Consider the following 26,432-nt stretch of genomic DNA (forward strand, 5'->3'; position numbering starts at 1 on the left):
CTGGTGTTTGTGTGACTTATTCTGCATCCCCTCCTGCATTCAAACTCCGAAGCATATGAATGAGTAGATGATTTTACACTTGCCACATATTTTTATTAGAGCCAACCATGATTTTATTTTATTAATGGTTTATAGTGCTGTGAAATAAAAAATAAATAAAACTATTCATTACAGTACCTCCTATATTCTCTGTTAGTGCTTGTTTGTTGAAGCCCAACACTGATAAAAACAATCCAGCTTTCTTTACATGATGTTGAACTTGAGCTCAGCAGCTGAACAGGTAGTTAATTAAAAAAGTCACTGTAGTTTAAACATTAAGATGGATATCAACAACTTTAATTCTGTCATAAAACTATATTTTTGCTTGATATGCAAAGTATTTGTTTTATGATGACAAAGCATACTTGGAATGGCTGAGTCCTGGACAGTCCCGACCTGCGTTTGTGACAAATGTATTGCTTTAATAATAACAAGATAAAACTCTCAGATTAAAAAATTTTAAGCCTGTGAGAATCGAGCTGCAAACCTTTAGCTATGGTCAAGGGTGGGGTCAAAGGGATGACTTGGGGAGGTATTGGCCACCCCAAGATTCAACATTTAAATTGGCATTTGCCTGGATACATCTCAGTTGTCCAAGTGCATGTGAATGCAGCATGTAAAGTACTTCTCTAGGTTTTTCTAAATCAGTACCACCATGTTCTTGATCATATTGCAGCATCTTTATAACATTATCTCACCAGCTGCCTACATGAGTAATTAATCTTGTCTGTTGAGGATGTAAAAGTCATAGAACCATCAGATGTGACAACTGTTAAATTAAATGACCAGTAATGCTGAAAAACACTAGTAAACTGCTGATTTGCTTTAAAACAAATTATTCTCATTATCAACAAAGTATAACTGTCTAGCAGTGATTAACACATACGAGGCAGGATCATTATAAATAAACAATTATTGATAAAAATATATATATATTTATATTTACATTATTCATAAAAAAGTTGGTGATATTTCACTTTTTGTACAATGTCAGAATACACCTATATTTCACTATAATGGGAGTCTCAAACTCAGCTTGCCTCGGGGCCGCTGGAGGTAGAGTCTGGATGAGGAAAGTATTTCACAAGAAAGTGTTTCAAAAATCCCCCGTGCCAAAAAAAAGAAAAGAAAATATAACCTTCATAATCTCAATTATTAACAGGCCGCACTAGTACTCTGATGTCATATAGGGGTCCACAAAAATATCTTAGGGTTGGCCTCATTTGGGTAGCAGGCCGTGAGTTTGAGATTTTATTAATGAACTTAATTTGACCTTCTTTAAACTTTTGAATGCACATGTAAAGCGATTCAATGCTTAAGTACTTATTGCATAACATGAGGTTCTTTTACAAGGTGATTAACTACCAAAAATCCTAAAAAAAAAGCGTCTGAACCAAGAATCAGACCGTTTCCACCAACGGGTGCAGGCTGGGGCAGGGTGGGTCCGGACGTGCTTTATTGTGTTTCCACACTCGAAAACTGGGAAGGATACCCTAATATTAGACCAGACCCGTCCTTCTTTGTTGGGACCTTTCCGTTGAGGTCCACCTCTCAGGTAAGGTTACGGTTGGCTGTGGGAACGCAACGAGATTACAGTTTACAAACCCTAACCATCCCGTCCTGACCCACACCAGCCGGTGGCAACGAGGCTTAAATGCTGTTGTTCAATAACAGCTTGTATCAAACTCTTCTTTCTGACACCTAACACCCTGAGACATTGACATTTTTATGTTGGAGTATACCCAACACTGTTGCTAGCGTTTGTTTGGATCAAATGTTTTAAATCATGGAATTAGCATTGCATGATTCTATTTAAATGCCCCGCATTCATGATATAATTTTACTACTTTTAACATTTTTTCTCAAATTTCACCCAAAAATGAAATATCCTTACATTTTTGTGAGTACTGTATATCATTCATTGGATGTTTGCTTATACAGATTTTGCTTTACTTTTTACATTAAATGACCACTTTTGTTGTTATAACCAGTTAATTACTTTCTAAAAGTCTCATTTCCATGTGCCACCTTTGTCCCAGTTTGTACCCCTGCCTGCCCCCCCCCCCCCCCCCCCCCATTAAAAATTTTCTAGACCCACCCGTGGCTATAGCACTTTCAAATTTGAACCTGGTCGGGAATGTGAAATGGGTTACAATTTATGTCTGATTTGTTTGTTTCCCCTTTCACCAGAAGATGATTTCATCCATATAGTAGATACCTGCTTATATGTTATTATGGTGAAAAGGACAATGTTTGTATGTTAAGATATTATTGAAAATCTGCACAACTCTGCCTGTATTTATGCGTTTAATTAACTGTTGTGCCATTTTCTAAAAGTCACTATGGTTTTTGAGCTTCAAGACAGATCAAACTTTTAATCCCACCTTACACTTTTGTTTATTTTTCCCAAATACCCAGTTTCAAAGAGAATTTCTAGTTCATAGTTATTAACTAGCATTAGCTAATCAATGCAATATTTTACAAGAGTTCATTTACTTGGAGTTAATGGCAGTGATAAAAAAAAGGCAACTGTGGATTTATTTAACCAAGGCGTGTGCAGGGAGCTCCATCTCTGCTGGAAACATGAGTCTTCATTCTGATACCTTTACAATTTGCTTGCCAATGTTTCCCCCTTTCATCATAGAGCAAAATGCAACTGCAAGAAAATGGAAAAACCAAGTGATTAAATGCTTTCCACAAAAAGTCTGTAAAGAAAGACCTTCAAAGCAGTAGTCACATACCTCCCATATTCTCTATACCATTCACCACAGTTTCCAGCACCTGCAGAGAGAAAGTGAAATTATAGCAATGGAAAGCGGCAGATGAGGAAGAGGCATGCATTTTGCAAGCAAACTCAGTTACCCACAAAGTCAACCACACATCATCAATGTTTCCGCCATACCTTAATTTGGGCTGATTTGACCCACTGGCTGAGTTCAAAGAGGGCAGCTTCTGCTTTGCTCATGTAATTGAGCACCATAAATCGCTCCCGGGTGATGTTCTTATTTTGCAGGACTTCTTGCATCTTTTCGCTCAGGGGTGGAGGATATGGCACATCCTTGTTGTACTGTGAGATCTGCCCGCAGAGGATCACATTTCCTCCTTTGTTCATCTGGTAGTTGAGGTTGGTGAAAGTTGATATGTTAGATTAGATTCGTAAGACTCAAAGACCCCACTGATTTTTTTAATTGAAAAAAAAAACAAAAACAATAAAGCAAAACATCGACTCAATGGTTGTCTTCAAAACAAACCTGCTCCATGACAGCATCACTGATGGCACCTCCCACATTGTCAAAGTAAACATCGATGCCATCAGGACAGCTCTCCTTGAGTCGCGCAGAGACATCCCCGTGACGATAGTTGATGGATGCAGAGAAGCCCAGATCTTCCACTAAAGCTTTGCACTTCTCATCAGTACCACAGATCCCAACCACCCTTGTACACCCATCCAGCCTGCCAATCTGAAAAAAGACAGGGTGGTTTCATTTATTGGAGTCTCCATTTCTTTTCTTTTTTTTCTACTAACTGATCTGTATTTATGTTGGCAGTTGTGATTTGCTACCTGGAATTTTTAAATAAATGTGCTTCCCATCAACTATCATAATTTAAACTTTATTTTAAACCCACTGAGAATATGACATAAACTTAACCCACAATTTAAATAATATTGCTTTGGTGCATTTAGAGAATATCTCAAAAGATGTTGCCTAGAAAGGCACTGGTAGGCCCAAATGTAATGTTTACTGTACTCACCTGTCCAGCAAGTGAACCACAGGCACCAGCTGCCCCGCTTACTACCATTGTCTGATTGGCCCCTTTGGTCACATGACCTTTCTCTCTGACTCCTAACAGTGCAGTGAGGCCTGTTATGCCAACTACACCCAAAAAGTGGGATAAATGCCCATCAACCATTTGAGGGTCAACCTGCAATAGAGAACATTTAAATTTTGTTTATGTAGTTATAGGATTTGCTGTTAATTCACGTAAAATATGACTATCCACCAATCAGAACATGCTATTCCAATACAACAAAATGCCATACCTTCTGTAAGCCACTTCCTTTCATAACAGCATGTGTCTGCCAAGGCCAGTTAAACGACGTGACCACATCTCCTTTGATGTATGTGCTGCAGCTGCTTGCTTCAACAAGGCCAACACCTCCACCGTCCACACACTCGGACAGCTGCCATGGCGTCAGGTAATCAGCACCGGTGTCTTCATTCATTCTACAACGCTGAGAGCAAAAACATCAGTTATAGAGATGGAGATGGTAAAGCAGCAAGTAGTGACTTTTGGTGGCAAACTGCAGCAACAAGCTTAAACATTAATCCAGAATTAATTTAAGGGGGAAAGTTTACATGCATATTAAATTACTAAGTCATACACCAGACGAATAGGGTGCATAGGCAAAAGGTCTATAATAACTTCTATTGGGACAACAGAGCAATACCATGTAAGGATCCACTGAGAGGTAAATCGTCCGAACAAGAACTTCCCCATCACTTAGGTCAGGTTTCAGATTTATTGCCTCCAGGCGGAAATTTTCAGGAACAGGCTCCCCATTTTTACCTGCATGTGCAAATGACTGGTTTCAGCAAACGTTAGCAACAGGTGAGCAATGACATTGTAGCAAATTTTGCAAACACACGTAATTTTCGGTTCTGAAAAAACTCCCCTACCAGGTCGTGAATTAAGAACGACTCTCTGCACTTGCATCTTCGTAAAGAAACGCAAATCTCAGAGCTGCGCTTGCGCTAATGACCAGACCTGGCAACAAATGTCAAGGCTCTTGCTGCGCCAAAGGTAGGTCAAGGTCTCAAAAAGTGGGACGAACGACTCTTACAATAAATAGCAATTAGAGAAACTGTCCAAACGTATCATAACACTGTATTCACACTACATAAGCAGTTCCTGTCTGTGAGCTAGCATAAAATCATGAGATCGCTGAGCTTCAGTGTTTCTCAGATCATAGCAAGAAGCTTCCCTGTCACCATCTTCCGCCTTCGCTTAAAAGGGGGGTAGGGGGTTAAGGGGTTAGGGTTAGCTTGGAGCGTTTATTTTCTGGCTGAATATTCAGACAAAGAGAGGGAAACAAAAGCATATCGTTGTGAAGACAGCACATCATAATGATCGATAAAAGTCAAAACTACTAAAAGCTAATTTTACTGAATGTTGTATGTATGATTTACCAGCGCCTTTAGTAAACGTCCCTATCCAGTGACAGGTAACTATCTTGTCAATCAGATATGGTTGCAGTGCTAGGTGCGCCGTCGACCCGTTAAGGAAACTAGGTTACAATCAGAAACGGTATGCGCCCTTAGTGTTAGTCCAGGGCCACTTTACAGCGAATTGAACTACATTAGTCATTACCTTCGGTACTTTACACGTCATGCAAACGTGTGTAAGGTCCCGTCGTAGCAGCATAGGGTGCTAGCTAAAAGCTAAATTGAGTCAAACTAGTGCTGGGAAGTGACGCCTTGTGGATAAACCTGGAAAAATAAAACAGTTTAGTGTTTTGGACAGCAAATTGTCCCGTCACAATAACGAAGCGTCCACTTTACATGAAGGGGCTACATCAAGGCATCGTGAAACAGCGAGATGAAGGCTTGTGTGGCATAGAGGGGAAAAGTTTAATGTAAGTAGCGTTTCCCTAAGACTGTATGTGCATGCCAACTCGTGCTAGGCGTTATGTTTACAGAGAGTCTGCAGGCTACGTACAGTGTTATCAGCCAAATTGATCTGACAGCGCCTCCGTCCCACATTTCCCGCCAGTAAAATGTGAAATCTTCAACTGATATTTATACTGTCAAATTCACTTAGGGTCTGAGTGAAAAATCCATGACTGTTGTGTGCAGAAAAAAAGACTCTTTTGTTAGCAGGTAGTATGACCAGATTTGCAGTAGCATGAGTTGTGTCCAATGCTTGCATATTTTATCATTTAATGATCAAATCAATGAAACAGTGCAATGAATATTTGGTCAGATGATAAGCTTCTGCGCTGATATAAACTTTAAAATATTTAACAGGTGCATCCCACCATGGCTCCCAGTGTCTTCACAGGTAGATAAGTCAGTTACAGCTCTATCTATGAATGTTTTCAGGCTTTACACTTTATTTTAAGGGTCATTGAGAAAAGAGACAAACTAGGCCTACACAGTCTGGCTCGTACATGCTTGGTCATGCCCACTGCTTTGTTATTGTAAAGTCTGCAGCAGCAGTTGCTGATGTATTAGACATCATAGACATTTAGTTTGTGTATTATGAATGATGCCACCTTTAATTGTATTATTTAGGCATTTCTGGCAAGTGAAAAAATCAGTGATCCGTTCGTTCTTGTGACGAACACCTACATGTCCATTAATCTAATGGTTTTGGTCAGTTGACTAGCTTATTATTGATTTTTGTTAAAGACGTGCCCTAGGCAAATGGCTGTTTGTCTCATGATCAGTGTCACTTATTCTAAATTATTGATAATCTTTGAAAATTACAAGTAGTTATTGAGGAAAGCAAGGCCATGGATGATGTTATAACGGGATAGGGATTAAGCTAATAACATTTTCTCACCACTTTCTCACTGTCAGGGGTCACATTAGGCCTGAGTCCACTGAACCCCAAATGAAAACATGTATCACAACATTACTCAGTCACATGCAATTTTTAACCTCTGCTTTCAACTTGTGCACAGTGACTACCCCCTTCTTTTGTTTGCATTATTGACTATTATGGCATCACAAAGCAGCACACCAGTGGAGACTCTTCTCATGTATTATTTACATCTTCTGACAAGCCATTGAGATCGTTCTGGCCTTGTTAACCGAAATGCTTTCCATCAGTCAAACTGCTGAGCCTTTATGTATAAATTGATAGTTTTTACAGTAAAAACATAGCAAATTATGCAGCTGAGTTCAGTCCAAATTTCACATTATATGGAGAATTAAAGTTTTATTTTATTTAACCACTAAAATGCAACATTTTCTTTACAATAATCAATATATCTTATCACTGAGCAACAGCTTAGTAACATAAAAGTTTATTATAATGTAGGTAAGCTACTTTAGGTCCTTTATAGCCAGAATTATGCTGTTTTTTGAACAACTTATTAAATTCAAATAATAATGGACAGAACATTTGCTAAAATTTACAACTGCTGGACTTAGTGAGCCTCAATTTTTTTTCAAAGGCTCTACAAAGGCCCAGTTTTGAACATAGAAATATTAAGCTGTCTTTAATTCTTCCACCGTCACTGGGAGGCTTTTCTACAGCTTCTATGAGCTCATGTTTGCTGTGTAATAAACAAAAACACTTTCAAGAACTTTTTCACTATCCGAAACAGATGGGGGCAAAGTAGTGAAAGGAAAATGAATGTGAGTGTTGCCGGGTGCGTCCTTTCCCTTCGTCCCCGCAGTCCTCCCATGTGTGTTGGAATTTCCCGCATGGACTGAGAAGGATTTTGCTCCGTAAATTACGACGCTTTGCGTATCAGAGGAAGACCATATATGGGCAGGGAAGTGGGTGGGGCCAATGAAATGGTGGCGGTGGCGGCGGGGGGAGAGAATCACAAGACAGACTGGGAAACGGAGACTCGATGTACAGCAAGAGGCCGCATTGGCAGCGTGAGTCTTTTTTTTGTGTGCAAGCACGATGCAATAATGTGCAACAAACAGCGGCTGCATTGCGCTCGTGTTTCTGCACATTAGCGCGCCGTTTCCTACCAGGAGGGACTTTGTTTACTCAGCGACATCGAACCTCCCCCTCTCCCCCCTTTTTTTCCTTCTTGACTTCATACCGAGGAGGAGGGTAAAGGGGGAGAAAAAGTACCAGTGCGTGAGGTCAGCAGCGTAGCATGAGTCAACCTTGGGGATGTATGCAGTCATCATCGCGGGGCAGTATTGTGCGGGCCTGCTGCCGTTGCTGGCCGCACAGAGCTGCGACTGTGCGATCCTGCGGGGCTGAGCCGCCGTTAGTTGCAGCTTTTATGACAAACACAGTAAGTATCGGGGGCTGATGGGGGTTGAAGCCGCGTGGATGACTGTGGCGTTGTTGTTATGGTCGACAGTGCTTGTTATTGTGGCCACAGCTTGCTGACAAAGTTTTGTTTACCTCGCGGAGGACTGGGCGCGCACCGCGGCTCCTCTGAAACCTCCGCACGGGCTCATAGCTCATATGCGGGATGTGTTTATGTTTTTTTACATGCCAGTCAAAGTGGACTATGCTAACAATGCACAGAAAGAAACGTGACGTAACAACATTTTGACAAGTTGAATCGGTCAGTGGTCCCTTTGGTCAATCGGGCTGCATTGTTGCTTCGGTTTGTTGCAACGGGGCATGGCATTAGTGAATGGATAATCCCTTTTCTGCAACAAAGGACTTCTCGTAAATAGCGCTGAGCTGGCTGGCCACGGAAAGTGATGTAAAGGGAGGACGGGAGGGGGGGTCCAGAAAGAGTCCTCTGAACGAGAACACGTTGAGTCGTCTTACATGTATTTATTTATTTATTTTTTTATTGATTGATTGTTTCTTGCACAGTGCAGGCCGCATATGAGCGTTGGTGCCACACGGGCCGATTTAAATTAGGAAATGGCGATGGATTAGGGCGGCTAATGGTGCTTGACATTTATTTTAAGCCAATTTAACGTGTTATGGGCTAAGCCCTAGGCTTGTGTAAGGTTGCATTTGTGATGCGTCATGGTGATCTTTCTCCTCAGATGGACGTTTGGTAATCAAATAGTGCTCGCACAGCATGGTGTTCCTGCGATCAGTAGTTATTATTTTTGCTCCAATAGCGAGAAAATGGGCGTATTTACGTGCACTTTTTCCTATAGGGTGCCTCACAGGATTTGACATGTCTATAGGCATGAGTAACATCACATGGCGCTGCTGGTGCGCACACGATGTTTGTTGGTCATTCACTTTCCTCTCTCTGTCAGTGGTGCCCCTGAGCCAGTACACGATCTGAACAGCTGCAGCTGTCTATTTTAAGAAGCATGCATTTCGCCAGGCCACCACAGTAAAGGGTGACAATTGTCGGTCACTTTCCACGTTGTCTGAGATTGTCTTTGCCAAGTCCATGATGTGGAGATTGGAGCATTAATTTATGTAATCATCATGTCAAATAATTCTGTGCAAAATGAGATAGATAGATGTTTTCCATTATGTGGATAATGTTTTTTTAATAAGAGGATTTCTCTCTTTCTGTTTTAAATTTTTTGTTTTTGCTTTGCACAGATGGAATAATAGACATTAGAACAGAAGCAGTCAGCATCTGCGTGCATCTTAAAATCTGGCAGATTGTGCTGTGCCAGAATCTGCTTTGAAACCTGGCCATCATGTAATATATCTGTTATCAGAATGGGTTGCCACGGTTATTGTCAAGCTCTGTGAGGCCATCCTTTTTTATTGTTTCTTTTTTTCCCCCCTATTGCATGGATTGTTGCACTGTGACTCATGTTTGCTCCATGTTTGCTCACTTTCAGTTGCCCTTTCAATTTGAGACAGCAACCATAGTTCAAAGGGCACAGGTTCCCTTTTTTCACCTCTGAGTCACACAGTTGAGAAAAAAAATAGCGAGTGGTTTGTATCACATTAAGCTTGCAGACTGTGCGAGTAGTTTGGCGGGAAAAAAGAGCCCCATTTCTGTCACAGATCATTTGAGCTGTGAGAGGCTTGATAAGGGTGATGGAGCTGTAAGTGAGCCAGTCAGTTCTGAGCATTTATCTCGGCATGTTTGTGCCTCTGTGCAGCTGTCAAACACTGCAATAACATGCTAGAATGACATTTCTAGAAACTATTGATTAAACCATTTCCATTAGTTATCTTCTACAAGTCTTTACAGGTCTAGTCATAAACTCTGTGTGTGTGTTAACCTGCATAGTGGACATAATCCATGTGTCATGTGAGCTCAGCGAATAGACCTACCCCTCCCCTGCACTGTTCTCACACCCGATACCTTTCAGTGGAGGCCTATTGTTGAAAAAGCAAACAGCAGGTTTTTACGTGGCTGAAACAGGGATGCTAATGAGACCCCCCTGTGGGGACCCCTTTGGACTCACAACTCTAAGCATGACCTCTATTTCGTTTTTTCTCTATACAGGGTGTTGCCCATGAATGAGGAAAAACACACAGACTTCTTCAAATTGGTTCACCCTCCCAGCTGGAGACCTCTGAGTAGGTCACAAAGAGTTTCAGAGGGAATAGAAGATTATCTTGGTTGAGCTGGTTCCTGAAGTTTAAAACTTCATCTTACTGTGCTTACCCTAAAAGGGTACACTTTACTATATTTATTTATTCTTTTTTTTTGGCTTTAGTTTTTGGATTAATAAAGCCAGGAAACATCCATTGGAGTGTTTGGATTACCTGCTTTGGCTCATTCATGCCAGTCATGAGTGTACCAGCCCAGCAGAAACCCAGCACCAAGAGAACGGGCAAACGGATCACATTTTTCAGCGATCAAACTGTGGTCATGAAGGAGACTTCTCAGCATCCAGAAGGGACCTACTATGTCCCAAGTGGCACTGCCTCAGACCCTGGACAAAGTGAGGCTGCAAGTACAGTGACTTCCAACCCTGAGGGCCCTCATATGTACCTCAACTCTGTCATCTTCAGTCCAGATAAGGGTGACCAAAGCAGGGGTCACTATCAACAGACTGTGCCAATGAAGTGGGCTCATCAGGAGCCCAGTCAACAACATCCGTCACTGTCCCAGCAGCAGAGAGCCGCTACGTGGACTGCCATGCCTAACTGGGGACAAAACTTTGCAAATTACATTGGAGGACTTAACACAACAGATTCAAGGACCTCGAATGCATTTGTTAAATCTATACATGAGACACCTGGCTTACAGCCGCATCAGCAACCCTCTAACAGAGACAAACCTGCAGGAGAAGCGTACAGGGATGCAGCCAAGTCCCGGGGGTTAGATTGGGATCATCAGCATGAGCAGTCCCAATCTTTTCCAGAGACTCTGAAACCTGGAGTGCTGAACACTCAGCAGCAGAGCACATCCCACCCTGGAGGCAGTTCAGTTTTGCAGCCCTTTCAGTTGGCCTTCGGTCAGCCTAAGCAGCACCTCCCAGCTTACTACCAGGCCTTTCAAGGGAACAGAACCACTCTACCTAACCCACCTAACTACTCCACACCTAACGCTAAACCCCCACATCACTTACAGCAGCTGCAGAAGCAAGAACAAATCCAACGCCAGCAACAACATCATGTCATCCAGCAGCAAATTCAGCAGCATCAACAGATGCAGCAGCAACAAATTATACAGCATCAACAGCACGTGCAGCTACAACAGCAGCAACAATTACAGCATGGGCAACAACAACAAAAGATACAGCAACAACAGCAGCGGCAACACCTCCAGATTCAGCAGCAAATGCAGCATCAGCAGTTGCAACAAAACCCCCATGTGCTTGGCTATTACTCTGGTGCACAGAATGCACACCCTCACCCACAGCCTGTGGTGGTACACTCCCAGGAGTCCTCTGCTCCAGCTCCCCCAAAGATCCAGGAACCAATCATCCAGGACATCACCCCAGAACCCCAGCAGCCATCTGACCCGCTGCAGCCCGAGGCCCTGTCGCAGAATCAGACTCAGCTTCAATCCCAAACGCAGCTCCGCAGATCCCGACGGCTGTCCAAGGAAGGTGGGGCGCCGTCCGATAACCCGTTTCTGCCTGTGCCCCCGGATCAAGCTGGGCCGGGGGCACAAGGAGCTGAAAACGGGGCTGGAGACATCCAAGCAGCACCCACGGGCGTGATCCAAAGCACACGCAGAAAACGTCGCGTGTCCCAGGAGGTCAACCTGGAGATGCTTGCTCAAGAGGCCTCTGAAAGGAAGTCTCCGTCATTTGATAAGGTAAATGACTAGTTTTTATTTGGAAACCTTTTTCTTTTCTCCTGTCTTTCCTTTTGTTTTGCTCACTCATCTGTTTCTCTATGTTCCCTCAACTATCATGGCCACGTATAAAAACATTTATAGAAATGGACTGGATGTTCTGAATCTTAATGGATGCGCTGCAGTTTAAATTTACAATCATTTCTAAAGGCTTGGAGCCTTGATTGGAAAAAATTTCGGTAAGAGAAAAACAATTTTTCGAGTGTTATCCTAGGCTATAATTGCATTGGGACTTAAACTCCCAGAGCAGGAGAGCAAACTGGAACGATTGGCCTAATGTGACTGCCAGAAAAAGTGTGCCGAAGCTTTTGTTTGTGATTAACATGTTGCTGGAAGAGATGCTGAGTGTAATCAGCACCCAGTGAAGTGTACAGCACAAACTGAGCTGCTCAGCTCTGCCTTGTAGGGAAAAAATCTTGCTAAAACACATGTTTACCATATGTGTGTCCCACAGAGTAAACATGTCCTGTTTAAGCAGCTTCTTGTGCAACTTTTCCGCTCTCATAAGTAACACTTTTAAATGTAACTTTGCAACTTAAGCTGGGAGATAAAGTCATAGATTTATCTGTGTTTATGAGCCGAATGTCTGGATTGTGCAACGGGTCTTGTTGCCACACAGTACTGTGTTTGTTAAGAGTTGAGCATGGCCGTGCCCTCAATTTGCCTTATGGGTAGCTTATCATACAAAACTGTGTTTGGTTACATGCCTGCACACCTCCTCAACCCCCCCTTTCCTTTATGAGAGAGAGAGAGAGATACTCCAGCTTGGCCTGTCCTCCCCGCCCCCTGCCTCTGTACAGAGGGGAGGGGGTGCAGGGTTGCCTTGCTTGCAGTGCTCAGCAGAATATCTCTCCACTGCTCTGGAGTTTTCCACCAGCAATAATAAGCACAGATCCAGCATAGCCACAACACTGCGTGCCTCTCCGTCAGTGTTGGTGCCGAGACTGCAAGCATCTGCCTTCCAACGTCTTGTGATGTGGTGGTTCAGATTAATTTTTTTAAGTTGCTGCAGCACAGAGTCAATGGCTGCTTTGAAGCACATGAACGGCTGATACTTGCTCATTGTGGTTTCCAAAGAAAAAAATGTGAAGAATGCAAAAGGGACAGTTCCCTTGACGTCTTTGTAAACTCTCTTACTTAAGGGCTGCACCTAGAAGTATAAATGAGGACACAGCCATGCAAATACTTGTTTGGGAGAGGCATGCTGAAAGAAGTACATTTGAGTAAAATATGCATTTTGTAGTGACTCCTTTGTTATGCTTGTTGTGTTCTGTTGGTGTTTTTGAAAATTCTACTTTAGAGCCTGGTATGCATTTCTGGTATTCTTCACAATCTTGTATGTTAAGAGGTTTTACACTTTCTGATCTGCTTTTTTTTTCTTTTTTTTTTTTTTTTAGGAGCCACACAGGCCGTGGAGTCCCGCTGAGTCAGACGGTATGAACGCTAAGCGGCCTCGAGATGACAGCCTTCTTCCGCTTGTCATCCCTGTATCTGTTCCAGTCCGGAGGCACGATCCCTCGTCTCCTGATAGAGACCAAGCAGCTGTGGCATCTAACTGGCCTCACGGGCCTTCAAATCCCCAAGACCTGGGCCGCGCGGATCACAAACCCTCTGTAATCGTCACCCGCAGGCGCTCGCTCAGGAATTCCTTGTCAGAGAGCTCTGAGCAGGTGGGCATGTATTAATTTTTTTTTTTTTCCCCCACTTAAATCTAACAGGTGAACCAGAACATATTTCCTGAAAATCATTCACTAAACAATCAGAGGGAAGAGAAGGAAGAAATGGTCTCCTTGCCCAATGTCTTCGTCAGTTGTTTTTGCTTGTTTTAATTCCAGCCATAAATCCTTGAATTCACTCTACATTGCTCCACCAACACAGTCTCCCTTCCCCCCACCATGTTACACCCCTCCTTTTTAGTCCTACAGACTACTCTTCCCTTTTCCTCTTTCATTTGGGGGGGATTTGGTGAACTGGTTGCCCTGTCCTAGATCAGGCAGATTAGTGGGGTTTAACACTTTGTTACTGTACATTATGTACTATATAGCTGAGGGATGGGGTGCCCTTTTCTTTCTCTTTTTCTGGAATTTCTGTTTTATCTTGTTTTTGTTTCCAGTTAAAAAAGAAAAAATCTGACAATGCACTTGTTGCATGTATTACTTTAATTAAAGTTACCTCTTAAAATGACCCATCCTTTGCAGAATGACGGCGCGGATGGGGAAAGAGATGATGATGGCAAGAAGTCCAAACGGCGGCCCCGGCCCGAGCCCCTCTTCATCCCGCCACCTAAACCTGGTTTATTCATCGCCCCACCCGTCTACTCCAGCATCACTTCCTACCAAAGCCACCTGCGCTCCCCTGTCCGCCTCGCCGACAACCCCATCACAATCCCCCCCTACACACCTCCGCCCATCCTCAGCCCTGTTCGTGAAGGCTCGGGGCTCTACTTCTCCACTTTCCTGTCATCCACTGCAGCGAGCGGTCCCGGCCTGCCGCCTCCTGCAACGCCCAAGTCAGCCACACGCAGCCTGTTGCGTTCAAGTAAGTTTAATAATCCACAGGACGTTTAGGCTGTGGAAACACATACGTGAATCTGTGTGCACTTGTAAACATCTGGAAAAATTACCAATCAATAATCCAGTTCCAAGCGAATTATGATAGAAACGGCGGAGTTTCAGATTCAGGTTCTTTGTTTTATAAACGATGGCTCCTTCGCTGGTGTAATTCTGCTCGTCACTGAGTGCTTTTTGTGTATTTTGTGATCTTCAGACAGCTGTGACATCACACCACCAGTTCTGTCTGCTATGAGCGAGGCCACTCCAGTCAGCATTGAGCCGTGAGTATTTCCCATATCATCTTTCATTATGGAAATGGTGGGTTTTTTGGGGACTGTGTGGCATTTTCAAAGAAATAATATGGGTGTTCAAAAGCAGGCATTATCTAAGATGGAATAATAGCCCTGCAATCACTTATTCAAAGTGCAGCTCTGTGTTGCATCGTGATCTATCTCGAAGGAGATGACAGACTTCTTGAAATTCTAAACCTGTTGTTTAAGGCGGCCGTACGCTACACCGCTGTTACCACTGGATCTGGATACCTAACCCATCATCCACAGCTAGCATTAACACCTATTAATCTAACCATGCAGCTCGATGTCTCTCAGCAAGATTTTCAAAACAAATCTAGTTACCTGTTGTATAAAAACTTGCATTAATTAGATTAAATGCAGCCAGATTCAACCAACCTTTTTCAAACACTTTTTAAAATGTTTTTACACTTGCTGGAGGGGATTTTTTTTTTCTGCCCTTTTCACAAAATAATTGATGCATTTCAAAGGAAATAAATAAACCTTTTCATACGTAGCTAACATTTAACTCACATGACTAAACACGTGCCGGCTCAGCTACTTCTGCTTGCAGAAAAGAACCAGTGTAAGCTGAAAAGTGAGGATGCTGATGTACCTAACTGAAAGAAAATCTTCCTAAAAACACATCCAGGCTTATTAGTGTTTTTTTGCTTTCTCGTTTTTGAGGCTTGACGACCACTTTGCTATCTTCTCTGTTTACATCAGCTGTGTGTTAACCAAGTACTGATGACACTAAATTTCCTGTTTCCACTTGCAACTAATTGTACTGGTTAGTTCAATAAATTCCTCATACTCATGTGTCCAAAACCCCCAAAACAACTGACGTTATAGAGGTTATCTTAGCCAACACCTGAGTTATTTCAGTAATGTAAATTGGGATTTGTTAGACACCTACAGTAGTGAGGAGGAAGAGCTTGCATTTGTAGCTGCATCAGCACAGTGATGAAGTTCATGGGTTCATTGTTCAAGTTGTTGCCTGACTGACAGCAACTGCTCAAGAAGTGAGTCAGCTACAAGCTAGCAACTCTTTCCATAAACCATGCTTTTGGTTTGCTCTTGCATAATCCCAAATATGCTTACCTCCCCTGCCAGAATACACACACACTTAGCTGGAACTACTGCAGGTTCACTGGAAAGGCAGTGGAAGGCAGGGAGTATCCTTAAATTATGTGGTAGCAGCTTCATTTCTATATCTGTAGCCCAGAGATATCTGCTTGTAGTCCACATGAAAGCTTTGAATCTCAAAGAGATCTTTGAGATTCACTCTAAACAAAAAGCATGAAACATTTCCACAGAAACTCAGTTCAGTCACAAATATATGAAGGATTTGATTGATTATCTTGAAAATTTAACGGTTTCTATGGGTCTGTTTAAAGAACATGACAGTATGAGAAGCAAGATGAAAATATGATCTTGAAAGTAACAGAAGAGGTTTTACTGGAAAATTAAATGTACATACAGAAATTTTTGAAGCGTTGACAACTTTTTTTTTTTTTTTTTTCCCCTAGACGGATAAATATTGGGTCGCGGTATCAAGCAGAAGTTCCAGAGCTGAGGCAGCGGGCAGCTGTTGAGCTGGATCAGCATCGAGCAGAGCTGGTTTGGGCTCCGTTGACCGAACTGGAGGAAAAACCCGATTCCCGTGAAAAAGGTAAGACAATCATGAAGAAATTAACTTAAAATCTCCTGAAACTCTTGATCTTTCATTGGTTTTGTAAACTCACTTGCTCCTGTTTAACTTTCCTTTCAGTGGAAGACCTCATGCACCTGGCCTGCTCCAGTGCTTTGTTTGGAGGAGGCACCAACCAGGAGTTGGCGCACCATTGTCTGTACGAGTGCAAATGGGACATAATGGTGAGTGTAACAGAATAATCCCGGCTGACCGGAAACACAGGAATTCCTATGAATAATAGAAAAAATAACCAGAAGCTGTGTTTTCCACCTTCCACACTGGAGCCAAATTCTCTTCTGAATATGCACACAGACATGTTCACAGAAATCCTTTACTCCATGCATAGCCACTGTTTTAAAGCTCTGGATTTAAAAAGAAATCTTAATATTTCTAGCTGTGAGAAAATCTAAATGGTGATTCCGCTGAGCTCTAATGATCCACATCTTTGATCCTGGTTGCACAAGCAGTTTTCTCTCTTATTGACTTCTTTATTTTCTTCAGCCAAATGCAACAAAGAGCTATCTCAAGGTACTTTACATTAGAGAGGAACTCAAGAAGAGCAAGCACTCAGCACTGTTGTTTACAAGCACCTGCGTGTCCTCATCTCTAAGCCATCAAGAACAATTGTGTGTTGATAGGATTCACGACTTATTTTGCACAAAAGCAAATCACACTAATCGATTAACAAAATGGTGTCAGTGCTACATGTTAGAGAAAATGAGGAGTACCTTGCCAAAAACAATGGTTATTATTCCTTTACTTGGAAGAAAAATGGACTATTCACAGCTTTGTGTTCAAGTACTGGACTGAAACAAAAGAAGAAGCCAACTTTAGTTCAAATTAAAAAAGGTTTTGAGTTTGGAAACTGATTACCGACCAGCTGCACACAAATTGGAAATTTAAAGGATTCTGCACAGAAAGTTGCTCTCCATCTTTCTGTCTGAACCCGATATCTCCCAATAACCTGCTTCCTCGCGCGCATGTAAACGAAGGCATCGTAGGTCTTCGGCTGAGCTCGCACTCGTTGTCAAACGGAAGTGACTGATCTGTAGATTTTCACTTTGCTCCGTCCTGAAACTTTGTTGTGGTCTGAGATGACTTTGATAATAAAACTGCTTGTTTAGCCCAAAGCAAGTTCATGTGGAGCTGCACGTGCTGTCAAAGCTGAAACAACAAATTCATCCATCATTAAAAATTCTGGTCTGCAGAATTTGTCAGTTTTTTTTGACATGTCCCAAGTTATTATCTGAAAATATTTCATACAGTTTTCCAGAGAAAACAAGTCATAAGATCCTTAATGTTATTAAGCTTGCTGTCACTCATATTGTAGTCACTGTGAACTGAATGGACAGTTAGGGGCTCCACCCATACTGCAGCAGTGATCCATCGTGTGCATCATACCTCAGCCAGACCACTAATTACATCAAGGCTAGGTGAGATTGCAGAGCAGATATCTAAGGCTGGAATCCTCCAAGTACAGCTAAGGACTCCACTCAAATAAAACAGTCAGTGTGATGCTGAATGTCACTTTGTATGCCGTTAAATTAAACTAAATAGAAGAACAATATGTTCTGCTCTTGTTGTAATGAGGCAGAATAGTGGTTGCTGTTAAATGGTGTGAGGCAGCCTCTCAAGTGGCACTTTCACAATCATACCACCTCTGTCAGTAGAGGACACTTTCATACTAATAATTTATTAAATGGAAAAATCATTTGAATTTAGATTTGGGAGGGTTTGGGCTCTGGTTGCAAATGGATTTAGGCATATTAACAGAGCATATCTTAGTCTTATATAATTATACCATAGTTTAATCAGAACAATAAATCTTTCTTTTCACAGCATCTACAATTGAAATCCTAAACCAGTGCTTCCAATATTAAAGATATACCAGCAGGAGTTTACTCTCAGTCTGATGCAGAGCTTTCCGAGTGCTTTATTATGCTACTAGTGAAGATTTCAGGCCCTAGCGACCAAGACTGTTCCAACGTTGTCTAGGAAACTACGAGGGGGTGGGGTGGGGGCCGTCAAAGCACCCACTCTCTACAGCGGTCCGGCTCAAACTGCCGTCCTCCAGCATTCATGCACAGTCAGAGGGTTTCTCTCAAAGACCACAAAGTTGATTGTTAGTTTGAAACCAACGGAAAGAGTCTTAAGCATGAGATGATGCACTGTGGTATTTGCAGGAAAAGTGAGAATGGTGGTTATCTCACCCACTGATCTGTTGGCGGCTGATTCATTGTTTGGGCTCAGTGTATTTTACAGATGCAGAGAGCACAACTGAGGCTCAACATTTAAATGTTATGTGCTTTTTTTTTTCCCAGGCTGCTTTGTCCCTGCTGATGCTGAAGAATCCAATCTTCCCCAAATGTCATCATCTGTCCAACTACCACTACTCAGGTAAGGTCCTGCCTTCGTCTGCTCCACCCTCCCCACCCCCCGCTTTAATGCCCTTTTACCATTATTTAGTGACTGACTTTCTAAGCCTTGAAGCGGTGCCTCAAAGCAGAGGCAGCTGCATGAGTGAGTGTGTGGTGCTTCTGTCCTGGATGACTGTGGGGGATTGTCAGGGTGAGTGTGAAGAGGGTTTTGGAGGGCGGGGGGGTGTGGTGTTGCAGCATGTGGTTAATCCCAAGCAGAAGACAGGAGAGCCATTGTTTTATCTGGTGATTTGGCGAGAGTAGGTGTGCGGTTTTTGAGGATGAGGGGGTGGGATTGAAGTTGTGCCTCCACACACCCAGATTTTTTTATGTGAAAGTGGTTTTAAAGCAGCGATGTGATCGCCACAAACACTTTTCTGTGTTTAAATGTTTATACCTGCCCTCCTCTCTTAAACAGGATCAGACAGCTGGACAGCAGCTGAGAGACGCCAGTTCAACAAAGGCATCACCGCATACAAAAAGGACTTCTTGATGGTACAGAAACAGGTATGTACGCCTGCTTTGGGGTCAGAAGGGGGAAGGAAAGTGTTGACTCATGGTAAGACGAGGTCAGGTACCTACAGTGGAATAGAAATACATTCTACACTGAACAGGAACACAATATCTTTTTCTCCCATTGAGTGGGTGGAGGAAAGGGAAATACAGTCACCGTGAAACAGTGTTTCCTTTTCTGGTTTGAATAGTTGCACTGTCATTGTCTATTATTGCTTTTCTACAACAGTGCCAAGATGATTTGATGTGGGGTCAAATAAAGTCTATTTAGTGCCTCGCAGTGTTTATTAACGTTTTCTAGACTTGTTTAATGAGTCTGCTGTGTGTTGTTTCCAGACACAATCCTTGCTCTTCAGTGATTTAACTGTCAAGAAAAACAAAAGAGGAGCGCAGCAGATTAATTAGCACTGAAAGTCAGCCTTCAGCTGCAGTGAAGCTTTTCCAGTTTTATTAAATTTAGTTTAAAATTTAAATGAAAATGACTTGTATTGTTACCAAAATCTGCAGAAATTTATATGTGTCTGTGTTTGATTGGCAGGTAACCACTAAGACGGTGGCACAGTGTGTAGAGTTTTACTATACATACAAGAAACACGTAAAGATTGGCCGCAATGGGACGCTGCTTTATGGCGAGTCAGAACCGTTGGAGAGCAGGACCACTGAGGAGGAGCTGGACCACAAGGTCAGTCACATGCCAGCTTCAAATCAAAGAGTTCATATTGCAGCAGGAGGAAATAAAAACTAAATAGAGCTGTTAGTATTATTATAAGAACAGTTGTCTCTATTTAATCTGCTTAATAGAACATTAATAAAATTGTTTGGTGGAAAATAACAGCAAGGAACCCTTTTTCTCTTGCTGTATTAAACTTCTAATATTTTACGGAGAAAAACCTGGCAAAACATTTCTATGGAAGATATATTCTTTAGGGGAGCATCTAACAAGCAGCGAGTTGCTTCCTTCTATGTACGTGCGTCTTTTATTAATTGACTTCGTCGGTCCAGCAGGGCTCTCACAGACTGGAGCCACAGCAGGAGGAGGACAGCAGGAAGTGGGAAGGTTCAGCTGACAGGAAACAGGATGTCTGTCCAGCCAGGGTGACACACACGCTGCAGGCCGCTGAGAATGTGAGTGTGAAATGATCGACTCTGCATGAAGCAATGGCGGTACAACTACATGACATGTATGGATTCACAGCGCAGCAATTTCTTCAATATGAAGATGATCAGTGGCCAGCTCTGATTATCATTCCCAGGTGCTGTTGATGCAACCAGATTAGATTTTGGTTCAGCTTGAAAAGACTTTTAAGGTCCAGTTTGCTTTACTTAAAGTCCGAGAGTCACCAGCAGCGAAAAATAAAGAAATGATGACCTTACTGGGTTGCACTGCTGTTTAGATTTAGTCTGTGTTTAATTTGTCTCCCATGGTGCAGGCAGACTAGATAATGTAATAATATTGTGTTTTCCTTTGCCTTGCTTGCAATCAAAACCCCCCCTTGCAGACCCCATAAGCTGCACTGTCATTTTAAAGCTGAGCCTTCAGTAGTGGTGATGCACAGTACAGACACATTTGTGATAAGACATAGAAGATTAGTTCTCCACATGAAATGTTGTTTTTACTCTGGTTGTTTGTACAGGTGTTTTACTGAAATCCCCCTAATTTAAATTATTGCTGTGGCGATTATATTCTTCATGCTGCATTGCACATGATTTATACAAAAGTGTTATTTGTTAATTCGAGGAAAGAGCTGCTGTAGCACCTGGTTTCACTATTATTACACATAAAATATTAGATTTAGATGCATTTGTATCCATACATGTATGGATATACATACACTACATGCAAACAGAAACCCATGCACCATAATGAGGAACTTAAATATTGCACGTTATGCTTCAAGAGAAGAGATTACACAATTTGGAAATGTTCATATTGCAACAATCTCACACATGTTTTTGGTTTAGAAAGTTAATTTGGCTTCATCATGCACACATTTTGAACTCTGCCAGACTGGGGCGGGGGGGGTTAGAGACGATGGGCATGCTGTTGTAACAACGTCCTCCATAAAATGTTACTCATAAAGCGATCTCAGGCTCGTTACTGTCTCTGATTGCACCCAAAGTATTCAAAACCTTGTGTTAATGACACCTCTGTCTTTTAATGGCCGTGAAGCAGGCTGGGACCGTTCTGATCATGAAGGGCCAGGAGAACTTGGGGAGGGAACAGTCGCTAACCAGGGTCATCCACCCCCCACATCCACCTCCTCCCAGCTCCAAACCACGCTACGATGGTAACGCACGCAAAACGAGCCCCACAACAGGCAACAAAGGCTCTGCCGGGCAGGAAGGAGAGTTCCCCTGCAAGAAATGTGGCAGGTTAGTAATCAGATACAGAGACACTGGTGTTGCTGTTTACTTATGCAAAGCTGACAGTAAGGTTCACTTGAGTTATGTAAGTAGCTCCAAATGCAAAATGCCTGCAGAAAATATATGCCTACTTGGAATATGTATTAGTAAATAGAAGCAAGTGTCTGAGAAAGAATTAAATGTCCTGTCAGGCTTGGTTAAATAACAGCTCGTCCTCTGGCAACACCGGCCCTGTTATTGCCAACTGTGTCCTAGCAACTGAAGCACAGAGTAGATAAGGCACATCGCACCTCTCATCAATGCAACTCTGCCTGGTGACTTGACAAGAGCTGTGCACGCTCTTATAGTGCTGAACCTGCTCAGTGTGTCCTCGTTATAGATTATCCAACAGTACGGACAGGGAAAAATGGTGTCCCTGGGATCAGATGTTTATTGTAGACTTGAACTGATTAAAAGAAATAGTCTTTGGATTATCAGGCAAAACAATTTAGAAGGGTTTTTGCATTCTGAAGTCGTTGTTGTGAGTTTTTAAGTGGAAAAATGAAATGATTTATTCAGTTAATCAGGCTGGACTTTTGACTGGGGAGATGAAGTAAATGCAGTATGTTTTATTAAATTTAGTAACTGTAAATGAGTTTAAGCATCTTTTAAGTCCTGATTATCAATTCCTTCAATGAATATGTGAAGAATTATTCATAGCAGGTTAATGACCCGTCAGATCAGGGGACAGACGCTGCCTTTCCATCATCTCGTATAAAGCTCCCTTAGCTACTAACATAGAACTCAGGACGATCCAAACTTCTGTGTTTTGTGCTCACATGAACAATTCGAAGCCCGGCACATTGGATTCTGATGATGTTGAGAGTTCACGTGTTTTGACCTCTTCATCAAAAGACCTCACTGACCTCTTCTCTCAATCCGGCAGGATTTTCTATAAGGTAAAGAGCCGCAGTGCCCACATGAAGAGCCATGCCGAGCAGGAGAAGAAGGCTGCAGCCCTGCGGCAGAAGGAGGCCGAAGAGCGGGCAGCAGCAAAGGCAGCGGCCGAGGCCGCCGCCATACTAGCCGCACGGCAGCAGAACGGGACACGTCAGGTGGGCGGAGACAGCACCAATGATGACTCATCAGATGGAGAGAATGAGGATAATGAAGACTGGCAGTAGGAGGACCCCTGTAGACACTGACTGCACAAGGCAGAGTGGAATATTCTCTTGGATGAACAAAGATATGTGGGTTTTTTTTTTGTTTTTTTGTTTTTTTTTTACAAAAAGAAGAAGAAACCCTCCAGTGAGCTTTCTGTATATTTTGTAGAACAAAAAGATTTCCGTTGTTTGGCACTTTCAGGGACAGATGATCTCCCACGTACTGGTCTAACGGTGAGTGCTCAGACTGTGTGAAAGTGGATTTCTGTGAAAATGTGCTTTCCAGAACTCACCAACTCCCCTTTACTCTGCTTGAACAGCTTTTCAAGAGTTGCATCTCTTGCTCACAGGGCTCGGTGAAATCAAAGCCATGGCGCTCGTCTCTTCTCGTCTCGGCGCTGTCCTGTCCTCCTTTCCCCGCCGCGGCCTTTCCTTAGCACTTTGAGTCTCACCCCGTTTTGTTCCGTTGGGCATGTCGGACACTTTTTTTCCTCTTTTGACGACGAGCCACGGCACACGCCTACTTAATCTGCATCCCGACTGTGGAGCGTCGGACGAAATATTTTACGACGTGGTGGGTGAAATCTGACAGCTGGGTCAGGGCAGGAAGAAGCGAAAGGGTTGTACTGTTACTTTTCTGCTCGATGATGGACGGATGGTGTGCAGGCTCGGTGTAACCTCTCCTCTGCACTCACAGCTGCCAAAAGCTTTTTCAGACGCATGAAATGAGTTCTCTCTGTTTTGACTTTAGTCCTGTGAATTTGCTTTTTGGCTCTTCAACTTTTATAGCCCGTTTGTTCCCCACTGTTGATGCCTTGGATGTTACAATGGGTTTTATGACAATCACTTTTACACTATTTGCCCCCCCCCTTAATATACATATACAGGCAAACATGACTTTTTTTTGGGGTCTGTGTAGCTATATTGTTTTTTGTGAATATTCCTGTTGGTTATTATTATTATTATTATTATTATTATTATATTCTGGTTTTGACTGCAAACTTATTGAGTGCTTTTTCCCATTTTGTTTTTTTTTTATTTTATTTTTGTTTAACAAAAATGCTACTTGCTGCCTGTTGATAACTGTGAGATTTTTTATTTTTTTTTTTTTTACTTTTTATTCTATTATTATCATAATTTTTTATGCTGTTGGGGGAAGCCAGAGATGAAGAAAAGGCAGAAGCAAATGTGCAATAGAACAAGTTGCTCAGTGTGTCCTTGTTATAGATTATCCAACAGTATGGAGAGAAGAAAAAAAAAAAAAAAAAAACCTTACTTGTACCCCCAACTGTTACCTGAGTGGTCTCCCCCCCAAACCACCCACCCCTTTTGTCATGCTTACAACCAGCTGCTCTGGATGCCTCTCTGTCAACCCTGTAACTGATAGGAGTTTCTGACTCAGACTGTTGAAACCACAGGTCTCTGCAGATACACACAGCAAATAGGCAGAAAATGTTGGCCTTAGATTTCTATTTCTCATTGTGCACAAGACAGGGCAGCTTGATAAGTGTGGAGAGAATGCTGATACAGACTACAAAACCAAACTCTATTCAGATTTTGTAGGATAAAATAGGAGATTTTTGGCTTCTAGAATCAAAACATCTGTGAAATGTCCTGTAAATGTCTGCCACTGATAATTTAAGGTTTTAAGAGGAAAGAACTTTATTAACTTGAAATGTGATCCAGATTTTGAAATTTTTGCAGTATTTTAAGTGCAGAAATTATTTTAGAACCAAAAGTCACCTCCTGTTACTTCTACCTCAGTTTTTGGTTAACGTATGTTCCTGAGACTGTTATCGACTTCTTAAAAAAACAATTAATAGATTCTTTTTTGTTTGTTTCCTAAACAGATGGAGTTCTTATTCCGCAGCTTTTTACCTGAAGATTATGAATACTTGGAGGACATCTTTGGTTTTATGCATTTTTTTTTTTTGTTTTGCTGCATATCACAGTTTTTGCCAGGAGACTTTTATTAGCGACCCCCCCTTTAGTTTCAGATGTTGAATTCTTTGTGTCCTCTCTTACTGTTCAGCTACGACTTATTTCTGCACCTTTCAGACTGTTACAGAAGGTAAATCATTCAGTTGCAAAAAACACATTAAAAAATAGGCAGACGCTCTTATAGTGCCACAACTGGATTTATATTATTGCACTAAAATCCTTGTATGCTGATATTTGCCATCCTTAAATTAAACTTTTTTTATATAAAAAAATAAATTGAAGAATGGATTGCTTCTGGTATGAAAAAAATGTGTCTGCAGTTGTTGCACCACATGCTCCACTTAAACCTTGACCATGAGTGTTTGGAGCTACAAAAGGGCAGCATGACATAACTTACATGTGCCAAAATATGACTCATTGAAGCAGTTGAAATTATCTTGAGTTCTCCCATCAGATGTGGCTGTTAAAGGCCAGCATGGAGTCGATATCCTCATATCTCTTAGCGAACAGTGTGTATCTGCAGTTCCTGTTTACTGTATTGCTGAGACTCTAAGTTAAGACCATAGAAACAGTGTTTTGTGATTCGTCTATCACTGCATATCTCCACGTTAAGCCCTTCAGCCCAGAGCCAGTTTCTGTTGCCGTAGCAACAAATGGGTTAAAGGGTTATTTTCCTCATAAAGGACAAACACAGTGGGGAGCTGGGGAAAGCAGGGAGAAAGAGCTCTAGTTACTTCACAAGTTAAGCCTGGGTCAGTGCACAGACTGTTCTGTGTGAGTGTGCATATGTGTTTGTGTGTGTGTGTGAAGCATCCTTTCAGAGGTGTGTATGAGTGCTGTGAGGTCAAATGTTTAACGGTATGCCAGTCAGTGGGGGAAAAAAAGTTTTGCAGACTGTTCACATGTTTATGTTAATTTATATTTCCTTATTAATTGGGCTTGTCTTGATGTTCTTGCTGGGGGGGGGGGGTTACAAGAAAACGTTTCAAAGCTGAATTATGGATGAAATGAGGCCACAAACACTTAGCTGTAAACCTTTCTCATTTCATCCAGTTTATTAAGGGACTATTAAGGGGACAAAAGGTTTATTTAGCTAAAGATTAAAAATATATATGAATGGAATTCTATGTTTGCATACTTTCTATGCTATTTTCATATAGGGTTCACACTAACAGAAAGGAATCTCAAGTGCTTTTTACTACAGTGTAACTTATTTGTTTTGATTTGATTTTTACCACCTGTGTTTTTAGTAATGGTTTATGAAGCACTGTATATTAAATGTTTAAAACATTCAGCAGACTTGGTTGATTTTTTTCCAGTCATGAAATTTGGCTGTTTAAACTTCAGCAATGGTAATTGGTTGCTGGTTCTGGTGCAATTTCACTGTGAAGCACAAGGGGGCAGCATTGCTGCATCAGTTCTTTACAGACATGAATAAAGGGGCATCTGCAGCCATGAGCCCTGCAGTGACTTATTTAATAATTTAATTGGAGCACCTGGAGTATTCCTGTAAGGTTTGTTTGGGGTTTTTTGATGCACTGTGATTAAAAATATCAGCTCATGTTTGTTTATACAGAACTTGTTT

General features: G+C 42.0%; 2 protein-coding genes across 8 annotated transcripts; one reads left to right on the forward strand and one right to left on the reverse strand.

Annotated features, from left to right (window-relative positions):
* Window positions 1-19: 19 nt before the first annotated feature.
* Window positions 20-5,490, reverse strand: ptgr2 (prostaglandin reductase 2). 2 transcript variants are annotated; one of them, XM_041972824.1, is made up of 8 exons: window positions 5,410-5,490; window positions 4,490-4,608; window positions 4,082-4,273; window positions 3,793-3,963; window positions 3,291-3,500; window positions 2,942-3,151; window positions 2,781-2,820; window positions 20-2,695 (listed from the first exon to the last, which is right to left on the reverse strand). In XM_041972824.1, the coding sequence occupies exons 2-8, from the start codon at window positions 4,490-4,492 to the stop codon at window positions 2,631-2,633; spliced, it is 891 nt and encodes a 296-aa protein (XP_041828758.1). In that variant the 5' UTR covers window positions 4,493-4,608; window positions 5,410-5,490; the 3' UTR covers window positions 20-2,630. The 2 variants fall into 2 exon arrangements, with proteins under 2 accessions (XP_041828758.1, XP_041828757.1); XM_041972823.1 differs by lacking the exon at window positions 5,410-5,490 and adding an exon at window positions 4,719-5,016.
* mideasb (mitotic deacetylase associated SANT domain protein b) lies at window positions 5,471-26,139 on the forward strand. 6 transcript variants are annotated; one of them, XM_041972815.1, is made up of 13 exons: window positions 5,471-5,674; window positions 10,130-11,896; window positions 13,333-13,605; window positions 14,134-14,473; window positions 14,702-14,768; window positions 16,307-16,449; window positions 16,549-16,652; window positions 18,792-18,867; window positions 19,306-19,394; window positions 19,939-20,082; window positions 20,403-20,525; window positions 21,571-21,773; window positions 22,690-26,139. In XM_041972815.1, exons 2-13 carry the CDS (start codon window positions 10,409-10,411, stop codon window positions 22,925-22,927), a joined length of 3,288 nt encoding a protein of 1,095 aa, XP_041828749.1. In that variant the 5' UTR covers window positions 5,471-5,674; window positions 10,130-10,408; the 3' UTR covers window positions 22,928-26,139. The 6 variants fall into 6 exon arrangements, with proteins under 6 accessions (XP_041828749.1, XP_041828750.1, XP_041828748.1 ...); XM_041972816.1 differs by lacking the exon at window positions 5,471-5,674 and adding an exon at window positions 7,615-7,652; XM_041972814.1 differs by lacking the exon at window positions 5,471-5,674 and adding an exon at window positions 7,661-8,026.
* Window positions 26,140-26,432: the final 293 nt, after the last annotated feature.

This window comes from Melanotaenia boesemani, chromosome 20 (genome assembly GCF_017639745.1).
Source record: "Melanotaenia boesemani isolate fMelBoe1 chromosome 20, fMelBoe1.pri, whole genome shotgun sequence".
NCBI classification, from domain to species: domain Eukaryota; kingdom Metazoa; phylum Chordata; class Actinopteri; order Atheriniformes; family Melanotaeniidae; genus Melanotaenia; species Melanotaenia boesemani.

Coding starts and splice junctions, on each gene's coding strand:
- ptgr2 (XM_041972823.1), bottom strand. CDS start 4,755: ATGCAAGTGCAGAGAGTCGTTCTTAATTCACGACCTG. Junction 3,964..4,081: donor AAGGAAGTGGCTTACAGAAG/GTATGGCATTTT, acceptor TCTCTATTGCAG/GTTGACCCTCAAATGGTTGA. Junction 2,821..2,941: donor TCAAATCAGCCCAAATTAAG/GTATGGCGGAAA, acceptor TTCTCTCTGCAG/GTGCTGGAAACTGTGGTGAA.
- mideasb (XM_041972815.1), top strand. CDS start 10,409: ATGCCAGTCATGAGTGTACCAGCCCAGCAGAAACCCAGCACCAAGAGA. Junction 13,606..14,133: donor TGTCAGAGAGCTCTGAGCAG/GTGGGCATGTAT, acceptor CATCCTTTGCAG/AATGACGGCGCGGATGGGGA. Junction 21,774..22,689: donor CCCTGCAAGAAATGTGGCAG/GTTAGTAATCAG, acceptor TCAATCCGGCAG/GATTTTCTATAAGGTAAAGA.